The sequence below is a fragment of the Nerophis ophidion genome, linkage group LG18 (genome assembly GCF_033978795.1).
Source record: "Nerophis ophidion isolate RoL-2023_Sa linkage group LG18, RoL_Noph_v1.0, whole genome shotgun sequence".
Taxonomy (NCBI): Eukaryota; Metazoa; Chordata; class Actinopteri; order Syngnathiformes; family Syngnathidae; genus Nerophis; species Nerophis ophidion.
Window position 1 is genome coordinate 2,890,780 of NC_084628.1, and position 17,246 is coordinate 2,908,025.

The window sequence follows — 17,246 nt, forward strand, 5'->3', positions numbered from 1 at the left end:
ATGTAATTCATTATTATTATTATTATGTCGGCTTTTATTTTGGTGTTACAAACAGCAACCGACGTGTGTTTCCGGCCGTGTGGTCTAAGATGGCTTCCCAGCAGCACCAGCCAGTCGGCTCCAGCTGCCAGTCTGCGTCTTTACAACAACAACAGCAGCTCCAGTTGAGTCAACAGCAAGACTTCGATCCAGTTCACAGATTTAAAATGCTCATTCCTCAGCTGAAAGAAAGCCTGCAGGTACATCGCCACACACTGCGCAGCCGCAAAACAAACCGAAACAAACAGATCAAGTTGAACAAAGTATGTATTGTTTTTTTTTGTTTGTTTTTCTTCCAGAACTTGATGAAGATTGCGTCCCTCAATTTAGCTCACAACACAACAATAGATAATGGAGTGTAAGTATTATTTCTATTTCTCACTACTCGGCTAGTGCCGAACGACCAGACCGGTCCACGCATGCGCGAAGACGACGTCACTTCCGGTCAACTGATTTTTAAGGCCATTATGTTTCGTACACTGTTACTATGGTTTTCTTTGTAATATTTATATCAATAACAATGTTCTACACACATTGAAACAAAAATAAGAATACAGTATTTATTTTTAAACTGTACAACATACCTTAAAGGCCTACTGAAAGCCACTACTAGCGACCACACAGTCTGATAGTTTATATATCAATGATGAAATATTAACATTGCAACACATGCCAATACGGCCGCTTTAGTTTACTAAATTGCAATTTTAAATTTCCTGCGGAGTTTCCTGTTGAAAACGTCGGTATGATGACGCGTGCGCGTGACGTCTTGGATTGTAGACATTTTTTTCCAGCCCGATTCAAGCTATAAGTCGTCTGCTTTAATCGCATAATTATACAGTATTCTGGACATCCGTGTTGCTGAATCTTTTGCAATTTGTTCAATGAATAATGGAGACGTCAAAGAAGAAAGATGTAGGTATTGCAGCTGCCTTTAGCAACATAAACAGCCGGTGTTTCCCTGTTTACATTCCCGAAGGTGAAGCTTTACTATGGAACAGAGCGGTCAAGCAAACATGGTTCCCGACCACATGACAACCGGCAGGTTTCAGTGAGAAAATTGTGGTAATAAGTCGGCTCTTACCGTAATTATGAGCGGAGTTTGGGGACTATTACCTCCTCCTACTGGAGACACTGGCGGTCACCACACCATTGGCCACACCCCTCCGACTTTCAGGTACCATATAATCTCACTTAAACACTAGTAACACAATAGGCAGATAAGGAATTTTCCAGAATTATCCTAGTAAATGTGTCTAATTACATCTAAATCGCTTTTACTGCCCTCACCTTTTTTTTTCTCTAGTCCTTCACTCTCACTATCATCCACGAATCTTTCATCCTCGCTCAAATTAATGGCGAAATCGTCGCTTTCTCGGTTCGAATCGCTCTCGCTGCTGGTGGCCATGATTGTAAACAATGTTCAGATGTGAGGAGCTCCACAACCCGTGACGTCACGCGCACACCGTCTGCTACTTCCGGTACAGGCAAGGCTTTTTTATTAGCGACCAAAAGTTGCAAACTTTATCGTCGATGTTCTCTACTAAATCCTTTCAGCAAAAATATGGCAATACCTTAAAATGATCAAGTATGACACATAGAATGGACCTGCTATCCCTGTTTAAATAAAAACATCTCATTTCAGTAGGCCTTTAATATTGTAAAAGCCACATAATACAAAACATTGATACAACATTCAAATATGACAGCACGTGACGCGTGAAATATTTCTAGAAAGTGAAGTTGTCTTTGCACACGCGTGGACCCATCGGGTTTTACGGAACCGGTCGGGAGTGAGAAGTTTTTATCGTCAGGGTCTAATTCTTCCCACTTTCTTTGTCTTTCAGTAAAAGTAGCGACGCCACTGTTCCGAGGTTTGACAAAAGCCTGGAGGAATTTTATGCTCTTTGCGACCAACTGGAGCTGTGTTTGGTGAGACTTGATGCACATTCAATCTGCTCCCATTACAGTACTGTCATTCATCGCTGTGCAGTTCTAGTGACCCCTAGTGGATGCTAGGTGCAAATGCAGTTGTAGTTTATGAAGTGTGCTGCATCATGCCGAGTGATTTTAATTTTTAACTACAAACCCCCAAAATCAGTGAAGATGGCACGTTGTGCAAATGGTAAATAAAAACAGAATACAATGATTTGCAAATGCTTTCCAACCTATATTCAATTGAATGGACTGCAAAGACAACGTATTTAACGTTCGAACTGGAAAACTTTGTTATTTGCAAATATTAACTCATTTGGAATTTGATGTCTGCAACATGTTTTAAAAAAAAAACTGGCACAAGTGGAAAAAAAGACTGAGAAAGTTGAGGAATGCTCATCAAACACTTATTTGGAACATCCCAGAGGTGATAAGGCTAATTGGGAACAGGTGGGTGCCATGGTTGGGTATAAAAGCAGCTTCCATGAAATGCTCAGTCATTCCCAAACAAGGATGGGGCGAGAGTCACCACTTCGTCAACAAATGCGTAAGAAAAGCGTCGAACAGTTTAAGAACGACATTTCTCAACCAGCTATTGCAAGGAATTTAGGGATTTCACCATCTAAGGTCTGTAATATCATCAAAAGGTTCAGAGAATCTGCACGTATCATTGAATGCCCGTGACCTTTGATCAAAGAGCGACATCCGTGTGTAAAGGATATCACCACATGGGCTCAGGAAATCTTCAGAAAACCACTGTCAGTAACTATAGTTGGTCGCTACATCTGTAAGTGCAAGTTAAAACTCTACTATGCAAAGCGAAAGCCATTTATCAACAACACCCAGAAACGCCGGCTTCGCTTGGAAAAATGTAAAAGTGTTCTGTGGTCTAACGATTCCACATTTCAAATTGTTTTTGAAAAAGAACCATCAAGATTGTTCGAGGCGTAAAGTTGAAAAGCCAGCATCTGTGATGGTATGGGGGTGTATCAGTGCCCAAGGCATGAGTAACTTACACATCCGTGAAGGCACCATTAATGCTGAAAGGTACATACAGGTTTTAGGAGTAACATATGTTGTCATCCAAGCAACGTTATCATGGGCGCCCCTGCTTATTTCAGCAAGAATATGCCAAGACACGTGTTGCAACAGCATGGCTTCATACTAGACTGGCCTGCCTGTAGTCCAGACCTGTCTCCCCTTGAAAATGTGTGGCGCATTATGAAGCCTAAAATATCACAAAGTAGACCTCGGACTGTTGAACAACTTAAGCTGTACATCAAGCAAGAATGGGGAAGAATTCCACCTGAAAAGCTTCAAAAATTGGTCTCCTCAGTTTCTAAACGTTGTTAAAAGGAAAGGCCATGTAACACAGTGGTAAAAATGCCCCTGTGCCAACTTTTTTGCAATGTGTTGCTGCCATTAAATTGTACGTTGATTATTTGCACAAAAAAAGTTTCTCAGTGTGTACATTAAAGGTCTACTGAAATGGAGTTAAAGGCCTACTGAAATGAGATGTTCTTATTTAAACGGGGATAGCAGCTCCATTCTATGTGTCATACTTGATCATTTCGCCATATTGCCATATTTTTGCTGAAAGGATTTAGTAGAGAACATCCACGATAAAGTTGGCAACTGGAGAAAAGCCCTGCCTTTACCTGAAGTCACAGACGATGTCACCTGTTGAGGGCTCCTCACATCCTCACATTGTTTTTAATGGGAGCCTCCAACAAAAACAGCTATTCAAACAGAGAAAACGACAATTTCCCCATTAATTTGAGCGAGGATGAAAGATTTTTGTTTGAGGATATTGATAGCGACGGACTAGAAAAAAAAAAAAGTAAGAAAAAAAAAAGGGATTGCAATCGCGTTGCATTGAGACAGATTCATATGTTTTTAGACACATTTACTAGGATAATTCTGGGAAATCCCTTATCTTTCTATTGTGTTGCTAGTGTTTTAAGGGGCGGCATAGCTCGGTTGGTAGAGCGGCCGTGGCAGCAACTTGAGAGTTGCAGGTTCGATTCCCGCTTCCGCCATCCTAGTCACTGCCGTTGTGTCCTTGGGCAAGACACTTTACCCACCTGCTCCCAGTGCCACCCACACTGCTTTAAATGTAACTTAGATATTGGGTTTCACTATGTAAAGCGCTTTGAGTCACTAGAGAAAAAGCGCTATATAAATATAATTCACACTTCACTTAGTGTAGAAGTAGAAGCATTTAAGTCTCACCTTAAAACTCATTTGTATACTCTAGCCTTTAAATAGACTCCCTTTTTAGACCAGTTGATCTGCCGTTTCTTTTCTTTTTCTTCTATGTCCCACTCTCCCTTGTGGAGGGGGTCCGGTCCGATCCGGTGGCCATGTACTGCTCGCCTGTGTATCGGCTGGGGACATCTCTGCGCTGCTGATCCGCCTCCGCTTGGGATGGTTTCCTGCTGGCTCCGCTGTGAACGGGACTCTCGCTGCTGTGTTGGATCCGCTTTGGACTGGACTCTTGCGACTGTGTTGGATCCATTATGGATTGAACTTTCACAGTATCATGTTAGACCCGCTCGACATCCATTGCTTTCCTCCTCTCCAAGGTTCTCATAGTCATCATTGTCACCGACGTCCCACTGGGTGTGAGTTTTCCTTGCCCTTATGTGGGCCTACCGAGGATGTCGTGGTGGTTTGTGCAGCCCTTTGAGACACTAGTGATTTAGGGCTATGTAAGTAAACATTGATTGATTGATTGATTAGTGAGTTTAATAGTACCTGATAGTCGGAGGTGTGTGTCCACGGCTGGGTCTTGACGCGCAGTGTCTCGGGGAAGTCGACGGCAGCTGTACGGGAGGCACAAGCTCAGCTGATATTCTGTAAGAAGTGACTTTTTAACCACAATTTTCTCACCGAAACCTGCTGGTTGACATGTCGATCCATGTCTGCTCTGATCCATAGTAAAGTTTCACCTCCGTGAAAGGAATCACTGTGTGTTTGTGTGGCTAAAGGCTAAAGCTTCCCACCTCCCTCTTTCTACTTTGACTTCTCTAATATTAATTGAACAAATTGCAAAAGATTCAGCAACACAGATGTCCACAATACTGTGTAATTATGCGATTAAAGCAGACGACTTTTAGCTGTGTGTGTGTGCAGCGCTAATATTTCCTAACAGCCCGTGACGTCATTACGCGACTTTTTCAAGAAAAAGTCCCGGGATTTAAAATTGCAATTTATTAAACTAAAGCGGCCGTATTGGCATGTGTTGCAATGTTAATATTTCATCATTGATATATAAACTATCAGACTGCGTGGTCGCTAGTAGTGGCTTTCAGTAGGACTTTAAATATCTTGTCTTTGCGGTCTATTCAATCGAATATAGGTTGAAAAGGATTTGCAAATCATTGTATTCTGTTTTTATCAATCAATCAATCAATGTTTATTTATATAGCCCCAAATCACAAATGTCTCAAAGGACTGTACAAATCATTACGACTACAACATCCTCGGAAGAACCCACAAAAGGGCAAGGAAAACTCACACCCAGTGGGCAGGGAGAATTCACATCCAGTGGGACGCCAGTGACAATGCTGACTATGAGAAACCTTGGAGAGGACCTCAGATGTGGGCAACCCCCCCCCTCTAGGGGACCGAAAGCAATGGATGTGGAGCGGGTCTAACATGATACTGTGAAAGTTCAATCCATAGTGGCTCCAACACAGCCGCGAGAGTTCAGTTCAAAGCGGATCCAAGACAGCAGCGAGAGTCCCGTCCACAGGAAACCATCTCAAGGGGATCAGCAGCGTAGAAATTTTTACATTTCCCCATTTACACAACGTGCCAACTTCACTGGTTTTTGTACAACAGAAAATACACATCTATCTAATTTTGTAGCCTCACTCCACCTGTTAACTATTTTCCCCTTCACTTTTTGGAAAAAGAAACATCACAAGCAACATTGCTAACTAACATGAAGCGCTAACAAAAGTGTTCCTCCGTCATTTCCGCAGCGGCTGGCGTACGAGTGCCTCTCCCAGAGCATCGACAGCGCCAAGCATTCGCCCAACCTGGTCCCGACTGCCACCAAACCGGACACGGTGCAGACCGAGTCCATGTCTTACGGCCAGTACCTCGGCATGATCAAGTCCCAGATCTCGTGTGCCAAGGACATCCACAACGCTCTGCTGGAGTGTTCCAAAAAGATTGCGGGCAAAGGACAACCTCCGGGAATCATGTAGTCCGAGCATCCTTGTAAATAGCCGTCAAATACGACCAGTAGATGGTGCTGGTGGGACATTTACTATTTCATGTTTACTTGTTTTGCAATGGACTGTTAATAAAATGTTTGTACAAAGGTTTTCAATGAATCTGCATCATAAGCGTATATGCTACAATGCACAGGGGTCCTTAGTAACATTCTATAAACTACAATGGTTCTTAAACTATTTTCGGCAAGTACCACCTCAGAAAAAAATTGGCTCTTCAAGTAGTGTGTGAATGTTGTCTGTCTATCTGTGTTGGCGCTGCAATGAGGTGGCGACTTGTCCAGGGTGTACGCCGCCTTCCGCCCGATTGTAGCTGAGATAGGCGCCAGCGCCCCTCGCGACCCCGAAAGGGAATAAGCGGTAGAAAATGGATGGATGGATGGAAGTACGATCATGACGACCAATCAATCAATGTTTACTTATATAGCCCTAAATCACTAGTGTCTCAAAGGGCTGCACAAACCACTACGACATCCTCGGTCGGCCCACATAAGGGCAAGGAAAACTCACACCCAATGCAGTAGTGTAGTAGGCCTGAATATTAATTAAAAACAGGGCATATGTTCTATTTAAATAAATAAATGGGTTGCACTTGTATAGCGCTTTTCTACCTTCAAGGTACTCAAAGCGCTTTGACACTACTTCCACATTCACACACACATTCACACACTGATGGAGGGAGCTGCCATGCAAGGCGCCAACCAGCACCCATCAGGAGCAAGGGTGAAGTGTCTTGCTCAGGACACAACGGACGTGACGAGGTTGGTACTAGGTGGGATTTGAACCAGGGACCCTCGGGTTGCGCATGGCCACTCTCCCACTGCGCCACGCCGTCCCTTAATTTATCAAGTTTATTATTTTGGCAACTGTAATATTCATCCGTCCATCCATTTTCTACCGCTTATTCCCTTTTGGGGTCGCTGGCGCCTATCTCAGCTCCAATCGGGCGGAAGGCGGGGTACACCCTGGACAAGTCGCCACCTCATCGCAGGGCCAACTGTAATATTAGACATGTATTTTTTCTATAAACTACAATGGTTCTTAAACTATTTTCGGTAAGTACCACCTCAGAAAAAAATTGGCTCTTCAAGTACGACCATGACAAACATCAAAATGCAGTAGCGTAGTAGGCCTACATATGAATTAAAACAGGGCAGATGTCCTATTTTTATAAGTGTATTATTTTGGCAACTGTAATATTACACATGCAATTTTTTTTATTCTTACAGCTAGACCTGTGTTAATTTGCATACCTCAGAAGTTGTCACGTGAGGAAGGCCACACTTCTACACAATACCATCGGATACGGAAATAAACACACAGGTCTGGCTGTAAGAATAAAAAATAGCATTATTATTTGAAGACCCAATTACCTTAATTCAAGGGTCGGCAACCCACAATGTTGAAAGAGCCATGTTGGACTCAAAAAAAAATCTGTTTGGAGGCACTGTTGAAATAATTATGTATAAGTTATCACACAACTCTTAAGCTTAAGGGCCGTTGCTATAGTTAATATCAATTGTGCTGAAGTTTTCTGACTATCAATCAATCAATGTTTACTTATATAGCCCTAAATCACTAGTGTCTCAAAGGGCTGCACAAACCACAACACAAACCACTACGACATCCTCGGTAGGCCCACATAAGGGCAAGGAAAACTCACACCCAATGCAGTAGTGTAGTAGGCCTGAATATTAATTAAAAACAGGGCATATGTTCTATTTATCAAGTTTATTATTTTGGCAACTGTAATATCCATCCATCCATCCATTTTCTACCGCTTATTCCCTTTTAGGGTTGCGGGGGGCGCTGGCGCCTATCTCAGCTCCAATCGGGCGGAAGGCGGGGTACACCCTGGACAAGTCGCCACCTCATCGCAAGGCCAACTGTAATATCAGACATGCATTTTTTCTATAAACTACAATGGTTCTTCAACTATTTACGGCAAGTACCACCTCAGAAAAAAATTGGCTCTTCAAGTATGACCATGACAAACATTAAAATGCAGTAGCGTAGTAGGCCTAAATATTAATTAAAACAGGGCAGATGTTCTATTTTTATAAGTGTATTATTTTGGCAACTGTAATATTACACATGCAATTTTTTTATTCTTACAGCTAGACCTGTGTTAATGTGCATACCTCAGAAGTTGTCACGAGAGGAAGGCCACACTTCTAGACAATACCATCGGATATGGAAATAAACACACAGGTCTGGCTGTAAGAATAAAAAATAGCATTATTATTTGAAGACCCAATTACCTTAATTCAAGGGTTGGCAACCCACAATGTCGAAAGAGCCATGTTGGACTCAAAAAGAAAATCTGTTTGGAGGCACTGTTGAAATAATTATGTATAAGTTATCACACAACTCTTATGCTTAAGGGCCGTTGCTATAGTTAATATCAATTGTGCTGAAGTTTTCTGACTATCTGTACAAAGGGACAACTTGCAATCTTGGATTGCGAGTCGTATCAGTGACTGCAAAGGGCGAACATCGAGTACCGTGACGCAGAGACAGGGCGATATCACGAGTGTCAGCACATTTGCATTTCTGAATAATCATACACTGTGTCTAACTGGGGCGGCTGAAAGTACCCGCCTTCCTTTAGAAGCAGCCTCAGTGAAGTAACCAGGGACCTCCCAAATAAATAGAGGAGCACGTGGGACTGTCCCTTCGAGCGTAGGTTGGAAGTGTAACTAAGTGTACAGCCCAATACGTCTCTCCTCATGAGTAAAATTGAATTTGGTCTCTGCATGATTCCTTGCTTCTTGTTTGTTTATTAGATGTCATCAGTGTTTGAACCTGGCAAAAATTAAAAGTCATAAGCGTTATGATGAAGTGTCAATATTAACTACTATCAAAATTAATCTAAAAGTCTTATATAAGTCTTGTAATGAAGGCAACGTATGATGTAAATGTCTATATTAGCCATAATAGCCTACTATTAAAATGACTGTCGCAGGATGACGCAAATCTTTGTTGACAGAAGTGTTGAAATATAAAATGTGTTCACATTTTTACAACATTGGAAAACATTAATAAAATTAAGGCTTCTCCGAGGGTGAGATAACTCCTGGAAATAACTCATTTAGAAATATCAAAAAGGTACAGATGTGTGTCCAAGTTAAAGGAAACTCCAGGTTGTCTTCTAATGGAATTATAACAATCTTTGCAAGTTGAGTAATGTTTGCTGTGGTCTGGAACGACATGACACAACTATCAGAAATGCAGCCTGTATTACATACAGATAATGTGTCATGAGAAATGCAAATACAAATTAAATACATAGGACCTAAGTAAAGGAAGTTAAATGACCTGGAATATACCGACAAACGAGACATAATGAGGCAATATGTACAAACAGCTAGCCTAAATAGCATGTTAGCATCGACTAGCTTGCAGTCATGCAGTGACCAAATATGCCTGATTAGCACTCCACACAATTTGTGCATTCACGCACTGAACAAAACGTTTGGTGGACAAAATTAGACAAAGGGGTGGCATAAAATACGTCTTTTTGTGGCAGCATCAGAAAAAGTTGTACATGTAAACAAACTATGGTTAGTTCAAGGACCGTGAAACAAGTAAGACAAAACGGCACTCGCCAAATACTCTCATCAGTGAAGCATGTTTCACATAAATCGCGGGATTTCTAACTATTAAGAAGATCTGTGTCATGTTTGTCTTCCTACAGAAATCATATTGAAACAAAAAAATATATTTTAAATAATTTTTTTTTCCATTTTAATATATTATTGAAAAAGCTATGGAGTTACTATGGCGGCGCTGAAGAGCTGTGGGTTGCTGACCGCCGACCTAATTTAACATTACACTCATTTTGAACAGTAACACTGTTTAAATATTGAAGTTATTCTTTGGCGTAAGAGCAGATGGAGATTGCGTACGACTGTTTGGGAATCACCAAACTTGTACAAACCCCGTTTCCATATGAGTTGGGAAACGGTGTTAGATGTAAATATAAACAGAATACAATGATTTGCAAATCCTTTTCAAGCCATATTCAGTTGAATATGCTACAAAGACAACATATTTGATGTTCAAACTCATAAACATTTTTTTGTTGTTGCAAATAATCATTAACTTTAGAATTTGATGCCAGCAACATGTGACAAAGAAGTTGGGAAAGGTGGCAATAAATACTGATGAAGTTGAGGAATGCTCATCAAACACTTATTTGGAACATCCCACAGGTGTGCAGGCTAATTGGGAACAGGTGGGTGCCATGATTGGGTATAAAAACAGCTTCCCAAAAAATGCTCAGTCTTTCACAAGAAAGGATGGGGCGAGGTACACCCCTTTGTCCACAACTGCGTGAGCAAATAGTCAAACAGTTTAAGAACAACATTTCTCAAAGTGACATTGCAAGAAATTTAGGGATTTCAACATCTACGCTCCATAATATCATCAAAAGGTTCAGAGAATCTGGAGAAATCACTCCACGTAAGCGGCATGGCCGGAAACCAACATTGAAAGACCGTGACCTTCGATCCTTCAGACGGCACTGTATCAAAAACCGACATCAATCTCTAAAGGATATCACCACATGGGCTCAGGAACACTACAAAACACCACTGTCACTAAATACAGATCATCGCTACATCTATAGGTGCAAGTTAAAAATCTACTATGCAAAGCCAAACCCATTTATCAACAACATCCAGAAACGCCGCCGGCTTCTCTGAGCCCGAGATCATCTAAGATGGACTGATGCAAAGTGGAATAGTGTTCTGTGGTCTGACGAGTCCACATTTAAATTTTTGGGGGGAATATTCAGATCCGGACCAAAGGGAACGTGAACCATCCAGACGGTTATCGACGCAAAGTTGAAAAGCCAGCATCTGTGATGGTATGGGGGTGCATTAGTGCCCAAGGCATGGGTAACTTACACATCTGTGAAGGCACCATTAATGCTGAAAGGTACATGCAGGTTTTCGAACATATGCTGCCATCTCAGCGCCGTCTTTTTCACGGACGCCCCTGCTTATTTAGGCAAGACAATGCCAAGCCACATTCAGCACGTGTTACAACAGCGTGGCTTCGTACAAAAAAAGAGTGCGGGTACTTTCATGGCCCGCCTGCAGTCCAGACCTGTCTCCCATCGAAAATGTGTGGCGCATTATGAAGCGGAAAATAGGACAGCGGAGACCCCGGACTGTTGAAGGACTGAAGCTCTACATAAAACAAGAATGGGAAAGAATTCCACTTTCAAAGCTTCAACAATTAGTTTCCTCAGTTCCCAAACGTTTATTCAGTGTTGTTAAAAGAAAAGGTGATGTAACACAGTGGTGAACATGCCCTTTCCCAACTACTTTGGCACGTGTTGCAGCCATGAAATTCTAAGTTAATTATTATTTGCAAAAAAAATAAAGTTTGAGTTTGAAAATCAAATATGTTGTCTTTGTAGTGCATTCAACTGAATATGGGTTGAAAAGGATTTCCATGTCATTGTATTCTGTTTATATTTACATCTAACACAATTTCCCAACTCGTATGGAAACGGGCTTTGTATATAAGCAGCTGTGTAGGGTTTCAAACTGTTTACATCCCAAAAAAAAAGATCAGCTGAAAGCTACAAACAAGTCACCCGATGTGATGAACGACACAAACACCACCTTAATTTATACACTTTTATTTGACGATGTATATGAAAAATATACAGCAACAACAACGGCTGCCAATAGTTTTTGCTCCGCAAGCACCGAGCTCGGATGAACGATAAAAAAGGGAAATAATTTGTTTCTTTTTACAAAGATTACAGCAGATACAAGACATTTTAGGTGCTTGACAAAATAAAAACTGGTACTAGTTGATGTGGTCTAAGTGCATTAGTTAATCGCTAAACAGTAAACACAAATTAATGAGTAATGGAGCTGCTAGATTCACATATTTTCTCATCTATTCCACCTTCATAGTGCATCCTTGCTGGACCAGTAAACTACCTAAACATGCAGCTGTCTAGTTCTGATAAAACTCACTTATCCATGCTAGGGTCTTCAGTTTGCACTTAAGTCTGGCTAATTAATTGTTTGCGTGTGCAGCATCCAATCAGTAATTAAACTCCTGACAAATTTTCTAAGTCCATTTCCTGACTTTCATATTCCCCTTAACCACTTGTGCAATTCCGACTTCAAACTACAGATGGACAATGGCCAAAGTAACTAAGTCGAGAGGTGATTTCTGATCCTGACACGGGGCTTTACAGCTTTGTGGAGTTGGGTACTTTCAGGATACTTTTACTTTTAGCCTTGGGCTGGTCTCTGTGGAAAAACAAAACAAAAGCATTAAACATACAACTAAAAACAGTCAAGTAGAGCTAACAGCAATTGTGTGAAAAAAAAACAAAAAAAACAGAATAGGACTAAATTGAAGTGAGTGAAGTGTGACATACATTTGGAAAGTATTCACAGCGCTTCCATTTTTCCACATTCTGTTAAAGGCCTACTGAAATGAGATGTTCTTATTTAAACGGGGATAGCAGCTCCATTCTATGTGTCATACTTGATCATTTCACAATATTGCCATATTTTTGCTGAAAGGATTTAGTAGAGAACATCGACGATAAAGTTCGCCACTTTTGGTCGCTAATAAAAATGCCTTGCCTGTACCGGAAGTAGCAGACGATGTGCGCGTGACGTCACGGGTTGTGGGGCTCCTCACATCTGAACATTGTTTATAATCATGGCCACCAGCAGCAAGTGCAATTCGGACCGAGAAAGCGACGAGTTCCCCATTAATTTGAGTGAGGATGAAAGATTTGTGGATGAGGAAAGTTAGAGTGAAATACTATTAAAAAAAGAAAGAAAAAAAAGGTGACGGCAGTGTGAGCGATTCAGATGTTATTAGATACATTTACTAGGATAATTCTGGAAAATCCCTTATCTGCTTATTGTGTTAACAGTGTTTTAGTGAGATTATAAAGTCATACCTGAAAGTCGGAGGGCTGCGGTGAACGCCAGTGTCTCCGAGAGAAGCCAATGCAGGAGACAAGATCACAGCTGCCTTTTTGACAGCTACAGGAAGAGGTCGCATAATCCACTCAAGTCTCCGGTAAGAGCCGACTTAATATCACAATTTTCCCATCCAAAAACTTGCTGGTTGACGTAGAGAAACACGTTCGCTTGACCGCTCTGTGTTAAAGCTTCACAACAAACAAAGAAACACCGGCTGTGTTTCGGTGCTAAAGGCAGCTGCAGTCCACCACTTTCCACCAACAGCATTCTTATTTATAGTCTCCATTATTAATTGAAGAAATTGCAAAAGATTCAGCAACACAGATGTCCAAAATACTGTGTAATTATGCGATGAAAAGAGACAACTTTTTAGCCGTGAGTGGTGCTGGGCTTATATGTCCGCTACAACCCGAGACGTCACAAACACGCGTCATCATTCGACGTTTTCAACAAGAAACTCTGGGGTAAATTTAAAATTGCAATTTAGTAAACTTAAAAGGCCGTATTGGCATGTGTTGCAATGTTAATATTTCATCATTGATATATAAACTATCAGACTGTGTGGTCGCTAGTAGTGGCTTTCAGTAGGCCTTTAAAGTCAGAGCCTTATTCCAAAATGGAATAAAGTCATTTTGTCCTCACAATTCTACACACGCTGCAATGAGGTGGCGACTTGTCCAGGGTGTACAACCGCCTTCCGCCCGAATGCAGCTGAGATAGGCTCCAGCAACCCCCGCGACAAGCGGTAGGAAATGGATGGATGGAGGGCGCTTTGTATGCGGAATAGAGCGACTCCCTTTGTCTCCATCGTTAGCTGACTTTTGCTAAGGTTATCCATGATTTAGAATACATGAAAAAAGAAAAAATGTGTGCCCATCTCACATAAGAGTTGTGAATGAAAGGAAACATAAAAAAAATAAATAAAAAAAGTGCAGTTGGCCTTTAATGCCGCACACACACATTTCACCCCGCTAGCACCAAACCCCGCACCCCCCCTCCGTGCGTCGGTTCAGGTGGGCGGGGTTGGGGGCACGGGGGTGTATAATATAGCCTGGACTAGTCATGGATGCAAGGGATTCTGGGTAATTGTTATGTTGCGTTTATGTTGTGTTACTGTGAGGATGTTCTCCCAAAATGTGTTTGTCATTCTTGTTTGGTGTGGCGCATATTAGTAACAGTGTTAAAGTTGTTTATATCACAACCTTCAGTGTAACCTGTATGGCTGTTGACTATATGCCTTGCAATCTTGTACGTGTGGCGATAGTGGTCGGCCCTAAGCCTTTGAACAGTCTGCCCTCCATGTTCAAACTGCTTCCACAGTGGAGTGTTTTAAGTCTCGTCTTAAGACCCACTTTTATTCTTTGGCTTTTAACACTACGTGAGTTGTGTGGTCCTCTGTTGTCCTCTGTGTTTTTTATACACTTTGAGTTCTATTTTAATGTTTTAATTGATTTTACCCTTTAAAATAGTTTTTAATCATATTTTTTTTTAATATTGTTTTTATTCTTTGGCTTTTAACACTACGTGAGTTGTGTGGTCCTCTGTTGTCCTCTGTGTTTTTTATACACTTTGAGTTCTATTTTACTGTTTTAATTGATTTTACCCTTTAAAATAGTTTTTTAATCATATTTGTTTTTTATTGGTTTTGTATTTTTTTTTTTTACAATTGTTTTTAATTGTGCAGCACTTTGGAAACGTTATTGTTGTTTAAATGTGCTACATAAATAAAGTGGATTGGATTGGATAGAAGCAGCAAGATGCATGCGTCTGGCTGGCACGTAGATAGCATGTCACAACTGCACTTTTTTTTTTTTTATGTTGCCTTTCATTCACAACTCTTATGTGAGACGGGCACACATTTTTCTTTTTTCATGTTTTCTATCTCATGGATAACTTTAGCAAAAAAATGGAGCCAAAGGGAGTCGCTGTATTTCGCATGTAAGGCTCTCGCCATCCATCCATTTTGTACCGCTTGTCCCTTTCGGGGTCGCAGGGGGTGCTGGAGCCTATTTCAGCTGCATTCGGGGGCGGAAGGCGGCGTACACCATGGACAACTGGCCACCTCATCACAGGGCCAACACAGATAGACAGACAACATTCACACACTAGGGACCATTTAGTGTTGCCAATCAACCTATCCCCAGGTGCATGTCTTTGGAGGTGGGAGGAAGCCGGAGTACCCGGAGGGAACCCACGCAGTCATGGGGAGAACATGCAAACTCCACACAGAAAGATCCCGAGCCCGGGATTGAACTCAGGACCTTCGTATTGTGAGGCACATGCACTAACTCCTGTACCACCGCGACCCCAATAGGGACATGCGGTAGAAAATGGATGAATGGATAGAAAAGTGCAGTTGCGACTTACGGCCATCAAGCAGAGGTGGGTAGTAACGCGATACATGTACTCCGTTACATTTACTTGAGTAACTTTTGGGATAAATTGTACTTCTACGAGTAGTTTTTATGCAACATACTTTTACTTGAGTATTTTTATAAAGAAACGCTACTTTTACTCCGTTCCATTTATCTACATTAAGCTCGCTAATTGCTACTTTTTTTTAACGATCAATTAATGTTTGTTTTGTTTTTTTGGGGCTTCACGGTGGCAGAGGGGTTAGTGCGTCTGCCTCACAATATGAAGTTCCTGCAGTCCTGGGTTCAAATCCAGGCTCGGGATCTTTCTGTGTGGAGTTTGCATGTTCTCCCCGTGAATGCGTGGGTTCCCTCCGGGTACTCCGGCTTCCTCCCACTTCCAAAGACATGCACCTGGGGATAGGTTGATTGGCAACACTAAATGGTCCCTAGTGTGTGAATGTTGTCTGTCTATCTGTGTTGGCCCTGTGATGAGGTGGCGACTTGTCCAGGGTGTACCCCGCCTTCCACCCGATTGTAGCTGAGATAGGCGCCAGCGCCCCCCGCGACCCCAAAAGGGAATAAGCGGTAGAAAATGGATAATGTTTGTTTTGGTTAATGACAGAGCTTCAAAGTAGAATCTACGCATGTCTGTGTTTCACCAATCACATGCAGTCACTGGTGACGTTGGACCAATCAAACAGAGCCAGGCGGTCACATGACCGTGATACGTAAAACCCGACTTAAACATGTTGACAAACTTAGTACCATTTAGTGGTCAATTGTACAGAATATGTACTGTAATGTGCAATCTACTAATAAAAGTTCCAACCAATCAATCAAAAGTGTAAAGGAAAAAAGACAATTTTTATTTCAACCGTACTTCCCGTCAAAAGCCTAAAGACTGATCGCACAGTTCCTGTCTTCACAATAAAAGCGCCGCTCCATCGCGCCTGCGTTAACAAAATAAGAGTCTCCGAAAGCCAGCGCAAACAAGCTAGCAAGCTACAGAGTTTGCCGCCAATGTATTTCTTGTAAAGTGTATAAAAACCGATATGGAAGCTGGACAAATAAGATGCCAAAAACCAACGACTTTCATGTGGTATTAGACAGAACAGAGGAACTTTTTTTCTCCTCCATTTGAAAACTTGGACGTCTGATTCCAATCAATGCAAGTCATCAGAATCAGGTAATACAGCAACTTATATTCTTGTCTTCATGAAAGATAGGAATCTGTATGTTAAACATGCATGTATATTCATTAAAACACCTTCAACATGTGAACAAAAACGGCAAAATAAATAAATCTAAATTATATACTGTATATATAAATATATGTATATATATGTGTGTGTGTGTATAAATGATTTGTGTGTATGTATGATATGTGTGTGTATGTATGATATGTGTGTGTATAAATGATATATGTGTGTATGTATATATGAGGTAGATCACCTCGACTTGGTCATTTACTAAGTAATTGATAAACGTTGAAAAACTTATTGGGGTGTTACCATTTAGTGGTCAATTGTACAGAATATGTACTGTACTGTGCAATCTACTAATACAAGTTTTAATCAATCAATCAAATCAATGAATGCCTACTGAGGCTATGGTGCTGTTAAGTTATTGTGGCTCAATGTGCCATTTTTTTTATTTTATTTTAATGTACTATTATTTAATATAAATTTTTGTTTTAG

At 41.3% G+C, this 17,246-nt stretch overlaps 2 protein-coding genes across 2 annotated transcripts in view; one reads left to right on the plus strand and one right to left on the minus strand.

The window, feature by feature from the left end:
* The first annotated feature begins 51 nt into the window (after window positions 1–51).
* med29 (mediator complex subunit 29) lies at window positions 52–6,311 on the plus strand. Its single transcript, XM_061878551.1, has 4 exons — window positions 52–239; window positions 339–397; window positions 1,887–1,971; window positions 5,964–6,311. The coding sequence occupies exons 1-4, from the start codon at window positions 90–92 to the stop codon at window positions 6,189–6,191; spliced, it is 522 nt and encodes a 173-aa protein (XP_061734535.1). The 5' UTR covers window positions 52–89; the 3' UTR covers window positions 6,192–6,311.
* A 5,544-nt stretch (window positions 6,312–11,855) lies between these two features.
* The window catches only part of mlf1 (myeloid leukemia factor 1), a 51,672-nt gene continuing 46,281 nt past the window's right edge, over window positions 11,856–17,246 (minus strand). The window contains exon 7 of the mRNA XM_061878552.1: window positions 11,856–12,499. Coding sequence (XP_061734536.1) covers window positions 12,439–12,499 — 61 coding nt within the window. The 3' untranslated portion in view covers window positions 11,856–12,438. The remainder of the gene's footprint in view (window positions 12,500–17,246) is intronic.

Excerpts from the sequence above, each read along its gene's own strand:
- med29 (XM_061878551.1), top strand. The coding sequence starts at position 90 with ATGGCTTCCCAGCAGCACCAGCCAGTCGGCTCCAGCTGCCAGTCTGCG. Across the intron at positions 240-338 it reads AGCTGAAAGAAAGCCTGCAG|AACTTGATGAAGATTGCGTC; the intron begins GTACATCGCCAC and ends TTTTTCTTCCAG. Across the intron at positions 1,972-5,963 it reads ACCAACTGGAGCTGTGTTTG|CGGCTGGCGTACGAGTGCCT; the intron begins GTGAGACTTGAT and ends TCATTTCCGCAG.